The sequence below is a fragment of the Argentina anserina genome, chromosome 2 (genome assembly GCF_933775445.1).
Source record: "Argentina anserina chromosome 2, drPotAnse1.1, whole genome shotgun sequence".
In the NCBI taxonomy this organism is placed as follows: Eukaryota; Viridiplantae; Streptophyta; class Magnoliopsida; order Rosales; family Rosaceae; genus Argentina; species Argentina anserina.
Genome location: NC_065873.1, coordinates 5,659,778 through 5,675,587, shown reverse-complemented (window position 1 = coordinate 5,675,587; position 15,810 = coordinate 5,659,778). Strand labels below are relative to the sequence as shown.

Below are 15,810 nucleotides of genomic sequence, written 5' to 3'. Positions count from 1 at the left end.
TTTGAGTTTTTATGCTTGAAATTTTGGGGTCGTGACATCCTTTCAGAAAAAAAAAGGCAAAATTGCCAAAATACACCCCAAATTTGGTCTTAATTGTCAATTTGCACCCCGAACTTGCATTTGAGTCAATTTACCAAAAGAATCTTACCAATGTGATTACTACCATTTTCAACTCTCCCAATGTGATTCAATTCAGTTGACTAATATGGATTTTATTCTATTAATTACGACATGAGATATATACGACATTTAATTTATTCATTATGATTATTAAATTAGAAAATATTTTTGTTTTTCTTAAGGAAATATTTTCATGGAGATATATATAATTCAGATACCTTTTTGATTCAAACGATTTAGTTACCTTACAACATAATTTTCATCTGGTATGATTGAAGAGGTAATTAAGATCATCTCTATGATAATTGAATTGATGGAGTGTTAGAGTTTATCATTCATAAATAGTTATTCAAACACAACTTTGAAAGCGTTCTTCAAATGTCAAGTGAGACTTCATTGATAGTTTCAAACTATTGCTCATTTGTTTTCACATGGAAAAATAATCATAACACTACTTAGAGTTTGAATGAACCAAAGGTTTATAACACATGCACTATCAATCAAAGAAATAGTAATTAATTAATGTGTAAAAAAAGTCATCATCCACATTAACATAATTAAGCTAATAAACGTCATGCCAAGTTCAATATGAGTAATTTCATCCATTTCACATATATGAGCACTAAAATAGATGTTAGCCATCACCAACATTGCGATTTCAAGTCATGTACATGTCTTTTAATTATAAATAAGTACTAAACTTAGAGTTGAAATGGAAATTGAAATAACTTACAATCTTAACTTACAATTTTTTCCTAATGTACATATTATATATTGACATGCATTGAAATAGAAATCAATTTTCACACTGAATTTAAAGTCAAGTGACATTAGAGTGACAAATAAGTGTTCAACCAGCCAATAATGAGGTAGTAATATCAATGTGAGAGTTCGATTATTGCTATAGTAATAAAACAAAGCCATTGGAATTTGCAGTCATCTAAGTATCTAGCTAAGAGCCTAAACCCTTAGCTGATAAGGAGTTAGCTAGTAATGTTCACTTGGAACCTTTCCCTAATTAATGGTAGATTTACTTTGAAAGAAAGGTCATTATTCACGATGACCAAGTACGTACTAAGGTACGTAAACACAATTTGGATTTAATTTTATAAATTAATAGATTTAGGGTTTACAGTTTACAGTTTACAGTTTAGGCTAGGAAAGTTCATTAGAAATCAATTTAAGTAGTATTTCACACTAAAATATAAATAAACATTAAGTATGAAATAATGGATACTACGTATATCACCAAGGACATATATAAATAAGCCTTAAGTATGTAATAATGGATACTACGTATATCACCAAGAATCATACCAAATTTTGTTAGTTCCTTTTAAGTCGTACGTATCTTTTTCCATCATAAAGATTTTCTATCAATAAATATCTGAAGATTTGTTTCCGTATTAACTTCATGACTTTTTTCAATTTTTATTTACATTTACAAATTATATTAATGACTATAATTAATTAATAGAATTACCATATATTCTCTACCAAAATTATTAATTAAATTTCAAAAATATATAAAATCTCTAACAAAATTATTTAGTTAGAAATAATTTTATTTTCAAAATATATTTCGTCTGGCATTGATATGTAGACATCATCAATCACCACTGTGGCACATAGTATGATGACTGATAGTGTCTGTATGCACCAGCATATTCTGAGGTATTTAACCATTCACTTCTCTCAGCCATTAACTTTGTGCGGCTGTGACATGTGACATGTTTTGAGTATGGGTTTTTAGTTGTTTCGCACTTTCGCTTGCGCTTGAATATACAGCTATCTTCGGCCCTTCCAATTCTGTTGGTTTTCAGCTTAATTCTCTACAAATTTAAACTGAGAGAGAATTTAAAGAAAGCTTGTTAACTTTCTCTTTAGTTAGTTTATAGATTCTAATCTTTCCAATCACTAAACCCTGTGCCTGCTTTGTCAACGAATTTCATTCCCGAGAAAACATAGATTCACAAAGACAAGACCTGCAGAGCAGCTGCACGCAGAAAACGCTATCCAGCCAAACAAAGATTGGATTGAGCAATAATCCCTGTGCGGATACGCCACAGATTAAATGACCCGCTTATATATATATAGATACAACGAAACAATTGAATGCACTAAGTTCATTAAACAGAATAGAGATGTGTCATTTCCATAAAAGAATTGATTGCGAAAACAGTCAGAGTCTAACAGATCGAACTTATACAAGAAAGCTAGACAAGCTATCTAAAGTTCTAAACCAAACTAAGTTCATTAAAGTCTATATATGGAACTCTCGCATGGAGTAAAGCCTAAACTAAGCAAGAAAGCTCTAATCCCATTAATTTCTAGTTTAAATAATCTGCTCCAGTCCAGTTAGCTTTCCGATCCCATCACATGTGTGAGACTGGTCTCATAAAACTACATGACTACCGACTCAAGGAGAAGCACAAACTTTTCGAAATGCAAGTTGTACGTGCTCCATCCTCGGTTACTTCTCTGCAATTTGGCTGCTACAGAAATTTTGAGAGAAAAAAAAAAGGCAAGGATGGAGTTGTAGGTATATGCTTTTCAGAATTGTTTGTTGCATAAGCCTTGAGGACATATGCATCGTGATCATGATATTACACTGGAATGCAAATAGAAATAGAAAAATAGTAGAAGATTTAAACATCGCTATACAATTCACTATGGCTTCGGTTGTTCTCTTTAATTTACAAGCATATTGCAGCATATGAAGATATGCATTCCACTTGCAGCAAGCCAGCAGTGAATTAGCAAACACAAAAGTTTGCTTCCCTACACAATTCCAAAGCCAATACCAGCATCAAATAAATTCAGTTGTATACTATATCAGTCGTCCTCACAATTAAAATCTTGTATCATCCCAAAAATTTAACCCAATGAGTTACAAACTATGAGTCTATCACAGACTCACAATCATACAACACTTTGAAAACTCTAATAGTGTCATTGTCTCATTGTTGTTGTTGTCTCATAACTACATACCAAAATTGTGAGGTTGCGCCATGTGGTAAAATGACAATCGAAAAATGTAGTTTGGTTATCAACTTAAAACAATCATGTAGCCTCATTTCATTGCACCTAGCCTCATTGATATCTTATGTTACAGTTTGGGACCTAGCTAGCATCTATCTTTTGCTCACACTTTGATTGTGACGGTTTTGTTAAGGAAAAAAAAACAACAGCCGGCCTATATACAGCAGCAAACATTCCCCTCCCAATCATGAGAAGGCAGTGCGGAGTCTCTTATGACTTATTATTCAACAAATGAAACTTAAAGATTATCTTCCGTAACAAAAACAAAAAAACCAAATTTGCTCTAATAATCACTGATGCAAAAGTTTCAGAATAAAAGTTGACCGTAGCCAATTTCAACAGGATAGAAATATCTAAGCCAAATGTTTTATCTATACGCTAAGCTCAACTGAGCAGCACTAATTTACGTTTTCGGGATTCATATACTTATTATCTTGTACTAGGTTTCGATTTCAAAGAAATCCTAAAAGCTTGAAATTCATTGGTTTGGTCATCCTTCATAAAATCTAGAAAGATAATGAAGCATATGTGCATTTCCACAAACAGATATCTGGAGTATAAATGGAATGGAGTTCTCCTGAGAATGAACTTCCACAGGGGTAAAGTAGATATTAGCATGATTATATGTGGCGTCGTCAAAAATAAAAAATGAAGAAACTAGGGGAAATGAACCTATGAAGAACAGCAGTCTTCTGGCAACGTTGCCAATATGCCAATATCTAAGCATGAATGCCGGTTGGCCATGTGAGTTAGTGTGGAGGCAAACTTAGCTCTCAATCAGGATATTGCATATCATTTGAACAAATTTTCATTCATCTTTGAAGTACTACGTTGGTGACATGATCAGGAACTGCATTTATATTTAATCACTACAAACTGTATCTTTACAAACCTCACGAGGAATCCTCTATCCCTAGAATACAATTGATTCGATTTAAAGCCGAGTAGAGTCCTCAATGCTACAAATTGGAGATCCCTCAGGACAAAAAAATCACAGCTAGTAATTACTATAAATTACAAGGAATCATGTACATAAGATGACACTGGAGAGAAGTTTCCTTTTTTACTTTTCAATGCCCTGTTGCAGATATTGTATCAAGTCATAGCCAGCGGTGGTCCATTTGTTGTAGGCATCTGTGCACACGCGGATCATAAAATTGGCCGCTTCACGCTCACTCATCTCGGGATGAAATCTCTTGCGAAGATTTCCAATAGGGTCTCCCCTGCTGAAGCAAGGCAATCCACTGTCTAGCATTAATGCCACTGTGCTAATGATCCCATCCATGTGGCGACGGGCAGCAAGGTACCCCTTCACGCACAAGCTGTTAACACCAAAAGAAAAGTGCAGTAAGTGGAAATGTCATCCAGAAACAGAGGGGAGGGGGAAAATTAAATTCAAAAAAATTCAAAACTCTTTGCTACCTCACAAACTGATTCCAGGTATCACTCTTCATAACCCCAGAAGGGTCTAGCAATTGTGTCATCTCATGGCTAAGCTTAAAGTGTGCACTTTCAAAACGCATATTTCCACCCGGAGAAGTTTCCAGGATGAAACCAAAATCAATATGCACAAGCCTTCCGACACTGTATTACCAGTGGCATGTCAGCATAGTTTTGCAGTATCATTATTCCATGTATTCCATTATAAGTACAATTTCTTGCTAATGAGGAGAGCAGAATAATGGATAAATAATCAACAGGAACAGAAATTTAAGGGAAACCAAAAGCTTCACACACAATACAAAGGTAAGGAAACAAGTAAACTAATATGCTACAGCCCACCAGCCATAAGGATAACTGTGAGAAAAACCTCTGAATAAGTGTCCCATCATAAATATCTGAATCTTTGGGCAAGAAAATAATTAAGGGGAAGGGTTTATTTGTGTGAGAGAGAGAGATACCATACTTATCAAACAAAAGATTGCCATTGTGCCTGTCCTTTGGTTGAAGTAAAAGGCTCGCAACTGCATAACCAGCACTGCTAATGATGAAGTTCTCACGAGCCGCTTCAAAGCTGGGAGAGCCAACAGTTCCGTAGTCCTGTTGGAAGATCTCATACAAACCACCATCAGTCGTTTCACCCATCTGACTTCTACTTCGTGTATTTGGTACAACCTGCAAAACAAAATATCGAAAAATAAGAAAGCCAATAAGCAGTGGCCACTGGCCAGTCATTTAGCTCAAACTTAAACGATAACAGGGCTTAGCTAAAACATGTCACTCATCAAGAGGTGATAGATACATAGCTCATTAAGGGTTGATAAATCCATTGGAGTGGCACTTACAACATTGTGTAACTAAAATGAAAGTAATTGGATTTTCTGTTTACTGAAACATAAAAAATAAAAAAATGAAACCACTACTTCATTTTATTTTTGTTAACAGTAAACAAAGTTATGATTAGCTAGAACGTAATAAAATATCCTCTATTTTTGTAAAGTAAAGTCAGTTGTGTTGGCCATATTGTAACTAACAAAAACTTGGCACATAAACAGGTGCATGGTGAAGATATCTATTTTGCGGACAAATTTCAAGGTAAAACTCAATCATATTTTTCACACTGGTTTTTGCCTTTTTCCACCTACTTGAGATTTAATATGTGCTACAATTAGAAGATAGAAGTCAAATAAAGCCTTAAGATTGCCAAGACTAGCATCCCAAGTATGGTACATGGAAAGAGGCTGATGATTTTGAGTTATGGACCTACCAGTTTGTGGGGTTCAATGAAAGCACCATATAGGCAAAGGAAGCACACATGCTCAATTACTGAGTGAACTTATATAGATCCATACCTCGATTATTCCTCTTTCTGGGCCAGTTGGGAGCACACCATATGGAAACAAATAAAGATGAATTCCAACCGCTTCAAATATGTCTCTAAGAAGTGAAATTACTTGTAGAGCAAGAACATCTTGGCGGCAATCATCTCCAACCTTGAAGGAGAAGTTGGTTAATTTGTGAACCAAAATAATAACAAAAAATAAGAATGATATACCGTATCATAATTTCGTTGCAAAAGTATTGCAGCAACATCTTACCTATCGTGTTGCCTCCTAATTTATTAGAAGAGGGGTTTCTCATCTTCAGTTTCCTAAATTTAGCTAGGATAGTGGAGGAGTGACATGTGAACAATGGCCATTGTCGTCTTTAGATTACTTTCTTTGCAATGAATAACTAAGACAATATAACTTTAGCGAGAATAGAGAACATGGTTGGAATGATATAAGCTAAAGTCATGTGATTCATTTAAAGAAAAGTTAGGTAGCTTGTGGGTTAAATTTTTGGAGAATATGCACATCACGATTGAAAATCAGAACAAAAAATTCTTGAATTTTGTTTGCATACTTTTTAGTCCATTGTATTTCATGGGATAAGCTAATCTAGATATGCAAAATAGCCCCCAAATGAAATCGCGTAGATGAGCAAGCATACCTTAAAAATACAAGCTTGTGGCTTTACATCATTGTGGTCTCCACCCCGATCAATAACATTAAATGTTATCATTATAGGTACTTTTGCAGCTGATTGTAGTGGTATTCCACTGTCTACCTGAATTCCTCGGACAAGCTTGTTTGGAGCAGTTGGTAAATAGAGATCCTCTCCCATCACTTCAATTTTCTCCAATTCTCTATTAAAACAGATAGCATACTAAGGTCAACTTCAAATATATGTGCTTTATGCACATATTATTCACATTCTTTTTTTTTTCGTGGGGAGCATAAAATAGATTAGATGTACCTCCGAATGCCCGCCCGACGTTCATCCTTCGGCAGTGGGAATAGTACACCAGAAATAGATGTAACCTTGTCAAAGAAATCAAATTCTCTCTGGAACACATCTTGGGCCTTGGGATTAAAACCATCAACAATACGCTGTCGAACTTGAGGCAACAATGCTTGAAATGCAGCATTCTGAAATGACAGCATCAACACATACAAATTAAAGAATACACTGTATATTATATAAACCACTATTTTGTATAAAAAGTTATGCCATTGATAATGAAACATGCAAACATATCTGACCCCTTAACTATTATTGACGAACTTCAATGAAATGGTAGCACATATTAACTGCATCCCATGAGTCCTTGTTTGATATATTAGATCGGATGGACTGGATTTCCTGACTTTTCTATTTTGCATGTTTTAAATGCCCACAACATGGTGGGACATTAACACCCTGGTCCTAACAAATTTACATGTCCAATTCAATACAAGACAAGAAAGGAGGACTAACACTCTTAATTTATACTCTATTAGAAAACGACTATGAACATGCACTATTGTTTCTAAAACAATGCAATGCATTGGCATAATGAGATTCAATACTATGGTTGGACATGAGGAATAAGTAGATTAAGTGAATAATAGGGAATAACTTTCTATATGGCATCAACAGTTGCATTGGCATCAAGAGAATAATTTGCACTATGGTTAAATTATTGCTTTCGAATCAATTTCACAGAAAGTAGTCAATTCAAGATTTCAGGCATACATACCTTCACAGACACAGTCTCTTGTCCTGATTCTGGAACCTCCGTCTCACCCTGTCATTCTTGAACACATTACTACTAAAAATCCAAACCACAACCGGATCATACATTGAAAGCACATAAGAGATGCTATCCAAATTCACAGAACTGAATGTGTGCATTCTGTGTGTATCTTTGTGTGAGTGTGCATAGGCAAGTAATTTTAAGACCATAATGGATCTATGAGCACGCGTGTAAAGGTATAATAGTTCCTAAAACTGGCATTCACCTGTAAGTGCCAGATTAAAATATGGGCAAATAAATCACTTCGCTGGGTAGCTCTAAGCAGATATCCTTCCACTAATTTCTGCAAAAAAGAGCAAGTAGAAATCATAAACACAATGAATATATAAAAAGTAACAGAAATAAAGTTCTCAACAGCAGAACTGCAGTCAAGTTAAGCACCCACAACCAAGTACTCAAAAACCCATGTTCAATCCATCTGGATTACAAAAGTACAATTTACATTGTGTTCTATTTTAATCTGATTTTCTGTACATAAAAACATTGTAACTAGAAGAAATCAATTTTGCCTTATAAACGTTCAAAATGTACACTGTAAAGCAAAAACGTTTACCCAGCACTACTCCATCAAGTTGATAACATATAGGCATCCATAGTAGGGAACATGAATATATATGATGTGGTGGAGACATAATGAAACCCATTTTGTTGACTACAAACTGAAAACCAAACATTGACCTAAAATCAACTGTACCTAAAAGGATTATGATATGGTTCAATATCAATATTTTAGTTTAAGTCAGAGCCGAGATAGGAAATTGAAAGTCAAGGATTCTAAGATCTAATGCTTGGGTTTTTATAAGATTATTTAAGAAAGCTGCCCTCTGACATATCCAATTCACTTCTAATCACATACCTTATACAACTCTGAATGAAAATGAAAAGAATAAAAAAGTTATATCATAATAATAATAATAATTACAGTAATAATTATCAAGTGCAGCTATAAGTAACTCACTCACCTCTTCATCATACCGCAAAGCCTGCACTAGTTGTGGCATGAAGAAAGTTACTCGTTCAGGAGGATAAGACTCCAGTACTCTAAGAACATATGCCATGACTCGAGGATGTCCCTTATATGCTGGAGTAAGAAACTCAAGAGCTTGTGTAATTGAACAGGCAGCCCAGTGTGGCAACTGTTGTAGAAGTGCTGAATTTTCATCCACAGCCTTTGGAGTAACAAAATATGGCAATGCTTCAGGAATGGAGCGGATGTCCAATATATGTGACTGCAAAAAGAAATATATGAATCTGTGAGAACCACAGTACATTAAGTCTGGAAATAAAAAACAGAGAAACAAAGAACAATCAGATGTTTGACTTTAAATTATATAAGATAAATGACGACAATAAATGCACAAGCATTTCTCAATAATTTTAATAGTTTTAACTTTTTTTAATGGGGTTTGGAACCCACTAATAAGATAAATGACAACAATACGTGCACAAACATTTCTTAATAATTTTTATGGTTTTAACTTTTTTTTATTGGGATTTGGAACCCACTAATAAGATAAATAACGACAATACACGCACATACATTTCACAATAAATTTTATAGTTTTAATTTTATTTTATTGGGTTCGGAAGCCATTAGATATTGTCAATACATAGTGATTTTGTTTAACCACTAAATTCAAAATACAGAGATTTTGACTAAAGTATGTTGGGATAGTAACTTTCTTATATAACAAACCGAGACTGAATTTTTCCCGTTTCATTTAAAACATTCAGACCAGGAGAAGCAGCCAACTGTACAATTTTTTATTACAATAAGGCAGGACAATTGCTAGACACAGAGAACTTCCAAATTTTAAGATCTTAAAATTCTGAAAGACTACAAATACTCAGTGTACTCAATTTCAAATACATAATCCCTAATGTTCTCTAACATTGAAGTGTTCTGAATCACCAATGGAAATGCTAAATTGTATGACTCCAAGTCCATATGGTTTCTACTCTCTTGATTAAGGAAAGACATACAGTACCTGAACCAGCTGTGTCACTTCGGCCTTCAAAAATGTATTTGTTGGGAACCTCTTTGCCAAAGATAAAGCAATCCGAGGATCTACAGAAAAGGCAGTCCTGGCATTTTCAATCCACTTCTCTGAACTAATTTTTTGCTTAGAAGTTGAAGTCTCCCTGAAAGCAAATGGCAATCAAAACGTACGGAATGTCATTCAAAATTTCATATGGAACCATAGATGTTGAGGAAAGTGTCTAGTCACTTAAACACTGATAAACAGATATCTCTTTTTTTTTATAAAAAAAGATTACTTTGTATTAGTGGGTTGCGCCCAAACTTCAAGCCTGTCGGCCTCATACTGGCATAGCATCAAGAGTAGCTGCTTTCGTTTTTCTCTTCCTGCAGCATAGTTCTCCATCTGACCCCAGACAGGGTGATATTGATCACTCTGCAAGAAATTATTACTTTATTTTATGAATAGACAGCAGAAAAATCCAAAGGGTCACATAAATAGAGATAATATACAAGAAAAAAAACAACAGAGATTCTTTTCATGCAGAAGAATGATTTATAACAACTATACTACAACATTATTAATCATACACGCCTTACCGCATCAACCAAACTATTCCCGTTTTCATGTCCTCTTCCTTTTAAATCGGATTGGACGGCAGCATCTGCCCGCTCATTTGAAAGGTAGTGGACAAATGCAGTGACGGATTGAGCTTCACTCTGAGTAAAATTCATATAGCTTGTGTCAAACCATTCAGGCTCAAAAGCAAACCATCCCAAAGAGGCCCTGTAACACGCAACACAATAAAGTCTCGGCCAAATTTCAGAATGTACATCAATCAAAATAAATTGCATAGAAATCCACTTTCTTGACCACAAGACTACCCAAATCAGAAACACTAAAGATTGAGTTATGCATGTGGGAGTCTATCAAGCAATAAGATTCAGCTACTAATAACTGAATCAAGCAATAAAGTAAAGAATAATAGCAAATTATACAGAATTAGAGGAAAAGCGAGTAAACTGAAAATGCTTAGAAAAATTGACAGTAAAAGGCCTAATTCAGTCACCTATAGATCCTATCTTCCAGCAACTGAAGACCTGTCTTAAAGTTCTGCAGATTCCGCTGCGATTGACATGAGCAGAACTTGAGCCCAAGAAGCATGACAGTGAAAAAAGTACCAGTAGCTGCAGGATGGTGTGAAAAATTCCAGGGAAGCTTTGTCGTCCCTTGTAACATTCGACCAAGTAGTAAGAGTTGTTCAATACTATTGTGTCGAACTACCTAGTAGAGCCAAACATAATATCAATGTAAGCACACATATACGGGTGAAAAGTCCCATTTTCCAACATATATGTAATCCTTTGAACATCAATTGTTTTTCCAGGTAGAGCAATCATGCTCGTAACCATGCCACACCATTAATTTTGAAGTCAATTTCGAACAAATTTTCCTGGTAAAACATGCCTAAATGAACAGTACTACCAAAAATTACTATCTTTTCTAGACAAAATCGATTTTTTTTTTTTAAGAAAAGGGGAATAGAGGACAAGAGGTCCTCCTCATATGGGCCGGAAAGAACTCAATAAAAACAGAAGAAACAAAACATTAAAAAAAATACAATATCATCAAGACACTGAAGCTTTCCTATCTACAAATAAGGCTGAAAGGGACTGATTTCTTAACTCTAAGGTCTTATACCCGTTAAATGTTATGACTACAGTAACCATAGATGCACTTTCTACATTAAGGTTAACCTTATTGAAGAAAGCTATTTGAATATATAATTAGATATTAATGTGCATATACATATAGCAAGAGGGCATGAAAGACACTGAGGCAGAGAGAGTAATGTGATTCCTTACCTCAAAGCGGTCAATGAAAAATCCAAGCCATAATCTATGAGCCATTATTTGCTCAACAGGATTCACTTCAGGAGGCACTTCTGGCTCACCAGGAGAAAGTTGAGGCCTTAACTTTGCAGCTGGCCCAGAATATTTTACGTCTGAAGCAAAGATACCACGTTTTGTATCAATGGTCCATAACCATGCATCAACAAGCTCTGCAAGGACTAGAGAGCCCAATTCGGGAGCAGAAGAAACCAACCAAGTCCAAATGAATACACCAGTTTCCATTGCATCTGATGTAGAAATATAAGCAGGACACCAGCAGAGAAGACGAAGAAGTTGTGAGAAGCCCTCCACATATGATTTTGAGGTAGAGCCCTGAAATGAAAGAACTTGTAAATCAGATAAAGTCGCAACGGGACAAAACCTTAAGAATTGGCAAGCAAGCATTAAGGGAAGCAAACAAGTTACCAGATTCGACAGAAGTAATGCCGTAGCCTGAGAACAAGTCTCACGGAATTGGGACTTGTCCACTTCCCAACCTTTCTCTGCAGCACTAACGAACTGTTGTAGTAAACGCACAAACTTTGTGAGCAACATCCCATTAAATTGCTCATCTTCAGCTTCTGTCTGTTGAGGAAATGCTCCAGAAATCAACCTTTGAAGCCCAACACCGAGCCCAAATCCAGTTGGTGAAGTGCCGGACTGGAATCCACCCATACTGTTATACAACCTTCTCATTCCGGCAATTTCTCCAGCATGGTTACATTTCATTGTTGCACTGACTATACCAGTACTGAGCACTTCCAAATTGAAGGCTTCTGTTAATTTTAAGTTGCCTCCTGAAGCTGCAGCTGCGGCAGCCATAACAGCAGGAATATTTGCAGTTTGTATGCCATTCCAACAATCGGTTTTACCTGTGCCAATCCGTATCTCAGATAAAAGAGAAACCACGTCAGGTGTATGCTGTGCTCTTTGCCATGTGTTCGCTTTACACAGCTTTTCCTGTAGTGTAATTTTCTGAGTATGAGCAATGATATTTTTTTGCAAAAATTACACATATGACATATATTTTGCAGAATTGATGCCAGTTTCAGGATACAGTCTAAAGATCAACCTGTAGAAGACCTTGGCTAGAGCAAGGAGCATATGAAAGTGATTTAATGATCCACTCTCGAACAATCTTTTGGTATAAAGAACGAACAGTCACCACCCAAGCAGGATCATTGACAACAATAGCAGGAGTATCATTATGAATTGAGAATAGGAGGGAATCAACACAAGATGAATTCCACAAGACCTGCATGGGTAAGAACTTCGTAAGATCTACTAGCCCAGTTCAATTTTAAAAAAAGCACCAGGTGATAATTACATTATCAGAAAAGTGGATATAATTTTACTAACAATATTACCTGTGGAAACTTATCTCTAAGCTGAGTCAGCAAGTTCACAGAAACTTCCCTGATGTGTTCCTCTCTTTGTGACATACTTTTGATAAGAAAGCAAGCATGGGCAAAAAGAGTTGATTCTCTCACTTCAGCTTCATTTCCTGTTTCAGATATTCGATCTTCCTGAACCCAAATCAAAGAGGCTGTTATATTGACGTTCCATACATGTATATATACTCACACAGGCATACAGAAGGAAAACCAACATTGTACGCGAACAAAAAAGCTCAAGTACCCTTTTACTCATTTACGCACTTACAATACATTCAGTCCCTGTTTAAGTATGTATTCTGAAAAAAGACCATAGATGCATTATGAAGCCCCTTGTGCCTCTTGTATGGGATTCAATATGGCAGTCCACATTTTAACACAACTTACACTTGCACTCCAGTTTTCAGTAGTTTAGAGTGTAGTGCAGATGTGAGAATATTTGCCAAAATCCCTTAAATTAAGTGTCATGATATACCAATGAATCACAAGGGCTCACTTTGTACTGCTTCTAGATTTGGCAAAAGTGCTTTCAGACAACCAGAAACAATTTTGGTAGTGTTTGCCAAAAAAGGTCAAAAGAGCTTACTGAATAATAGAAGCACTTTTTGGTAGTTCTTGAAAACCTGATTGGCTTCAACTTTACCGAATATAATATAATTATGATTTCAATAGAAGTACTTCCATGTGCTTCTTAATAATAGCTCCCCATGAAAGTGATTTGTAACCAACCAATACCAAAAGAGCCCACATGAGTCTCTACATGAAAAGATAAAATTAAAAAATTCAATAAATTCAAATTTTTAATCTAGATAGAAAGCATACCAGCCATATAACTGCTGTTTCAAAAGCCCTATGGACAGTTGCCATCAAACATTGGAAGACCGCGGGCATAAGATTTGGAGTTTTCAGGTATTCAAATACACAACTGAATGCACTTCTAGAAGCAGTTAAACTAGAGTCACCATTGAGGATGCCGCCATTACTGCTGAAACGTATGATCTCCAGAAATGCCACAGCAAGAAGATAGGTAGCCTTCACTCCTGCAAGTCATTACCTAGATTAGCTTTTACAGTTTGGAAAGATTGAAATCAAGCAATATAAAATGAGCCTATTCTTTCTGCAGAGAATATTCCAGACAATAATAAGACAGATAATGTGCATTCAGTACCACGAAGCACCAAGTAAAACAACCGAATTAACAACCTGAGATTGTAGTCATTGCCGCAACATCAACACGCCCTCCAAGAGCAGTAGAAAGGGCAGCTCGTTGAGTTAAAGCAGCTTTCTCATTGCCATTCCCTCGGCGACTGCCAGGGTTGTGAAGAGCATTCAGCTCCAACTCATCTTCAAGCCATTTCACAGAGCTAACAACCTGGTGAAGATATTGTCAGGTAAAACATCTCATAGAAGAAAACTGGTAAAACTGGGATCAGCAGGTAAATAATCAGCATGTAGAAAGAGCTTCAGAATGCCACAACATAAATGCCCAGGCATCATAAGGTATGTATTCATTTACCTACATAGAGACTCCTTTTCATGCCAAGCTTCTCCCAACTTATTTAAATGATTGTGAGACTTTAGATATTAATCATGTTCTGGTTCATCTCTCTTCTGATTCTTCGCTATTTCTCACTTTGTCATACACTAAGGATTCTTATGTTGTTTCATTGATTGCCAAAGAAAGTTGCTTCTTGATTTAAAATCATAACGTATTTGCGTATAGCAGAAATAGAAGATTAAAATAATCAAAAAGGTTTTGGATACAACATGAAGATGCTGACAATCGAAATCACCATTACCATCAACAAACATATATATATTCTCGCACCATATTATTACACACTGGCACCTAAAATCAACAACCATAATTGGTATGAAATATAAACCAAATTGAGATTTGGTCCATATAGTCATTGAAACCAAACAATCTTTTCGAGAAAAAATATTTCATGCAACTAAGTCAAACACTAAATTGCATTTCCAAAAAAATGATTTCATTTGGAATAACAACAGCTCTAAACATATCCAATCCTAAATTGCATTAAATAAGCATATCTCTTGGCAATTTCTGTTCATAAGATGATCAGCTAAAGATCTAACATGCAACATACAGAAACCTCAAAGATAGACTTCGTTACTGTTTGACATTAAAAGGAATGGCATCTTACCAGTGGCGGAGTTCCTTGAGCAATTCTCTGAACAGCAGTAGACCATTGTGAGTTCCACATATAAGGTCCACCCACAGCTTGAAGAGGAATTGTACCAATGCTTCCCACACTGTTTAGTGTAGTTGAGACTTGTTTCAAAGGTTGTTGAACCTTCTGTATAGGAGGTGCCAAGCCAAAGAGAGCAATATAGAACCACAAGTTGCGAAATAACTTTAAAAGTGAAGGCTCCACATCTACTGTAGGATCAAAATCAGAGCATATTTCAGCCACAGCAGGAAGTAGTGGACCCAGAAAATCTGCTCCACTCCTGCAATAGTTAGATATCAGATAAAAATTAGGATCAAAATATGCAAAGAGATAAGGATATATATATTCCACAAAGTGTCAGAGAACAAAAATCTCCAGAGTGCATAATTAGTCATGGTTCAAATAAGAGGTACTTGATAGATATTATTCTATACAATCAGAATTTGCTATTTTAACGAATTCTACCTTCCACTTTTGGATTCAGCTGCAAGGCCTACATCCGAGCATAAAGATAACAAACGATGACGATAGTCTGAACGCAATTTAGTATTTGTAAGACCACTTGCAATGAGAAGGAATCCTGCAGGAAGCGTCTAGAATGTGATTGAACCAGTGAGAATCCATTTCAAA

General features: G+C 35.7%; 1 protein-coding gene across 4 annotated transcripts in view; it reads right to left on the bottom strand.

Moving 5' to 3' along the window:
• LOC126781941 (phosphatidylinositol 4-kinase alpha 1) overlaps positions 1-15,810 on the bottom strand; it is a 90,298-nt gene that overhangs the window by 71,541 nt on the left and 2,947 nt on the right. For 2 of the 4 annotated variants that reach the window (XR_007670718.1, XR_007670717.1), the window contains exons 6-26: positions 15,646-15,773; positions 15,154-15,460; positions 14,189-14,357; positions 13,808-14,025; positions 12,959-13,117; positions 12,664-12,846; positions 12,018-12,551; positions 11,565-11,924; positions 10,769-10,983; positions 10,299-10,485; positions 9,998-10,134; positions 9,709-9,862; positions 8,683-8,949; positions 7,926-8,003; positions 7,664-7,711; positions 6,901-7,073; positions 6,595-6,790; positions 5,955-6,095; positions 5,069-5,277; positions 4,585-4,746; positions 4,055-4,484 (exon numbers count right to left, since the gene is read on the bottom strand). Coding sequence is in view for 2 of the 4 variants with exons in the window: in XM_050507065.1 (XP_050363022.1) it covers positions 4,226-4,484; positions 4,585-4,746; positions 5,069-5,277; positions 5,955-6,095; positions 6,595-6,790; positions 6,901-7,073; positions 7,664-7,711; positions 7,926-8,003; positions 8,683-8,949; positions 9,709-9,862; positions 9,998-10,134; positions 10,299-10,485; positions 10,769-10,983; positions 11,565-11,924; positions 12,018-12,551; positions 12,664-12,846; positions 12,959-13,117; positions 13,808-14,025; positions 14,189-14,357; positions 15,154-15,460; positions 15,646-15,773 (4,284 nt within the window). In the remaining 2 variants the exon portion in view is untranslated. Of the gene's footprint in view, positions 1-3,997; positions 4,485-4,584; positions 4,747-5,068; positions 5,278-5,954; positions 6,096-6,594; positions 6,791-6,900; positions 7,074-7,663; positions 7,712-7,925; positions 8,004-8,682; positions 8,950-9,708; positions 9,863-9,997; positions 10,135-10,298; positions 10,486-10,768; positions 10,984-11,564; positions 11,925-12,017; positions 12,552-12,663; positions 12,847-12,958; positions 13,118-13,807; positions 14,026-14,188; positions 14,358-15,153; positions 15,461-15,645; positions 15,774-15,810 lie in introns of those variants that run through there. The other 2 variants (XM_050507065.1, XM_050507066.1) reach the window with 2 other exon arrangements.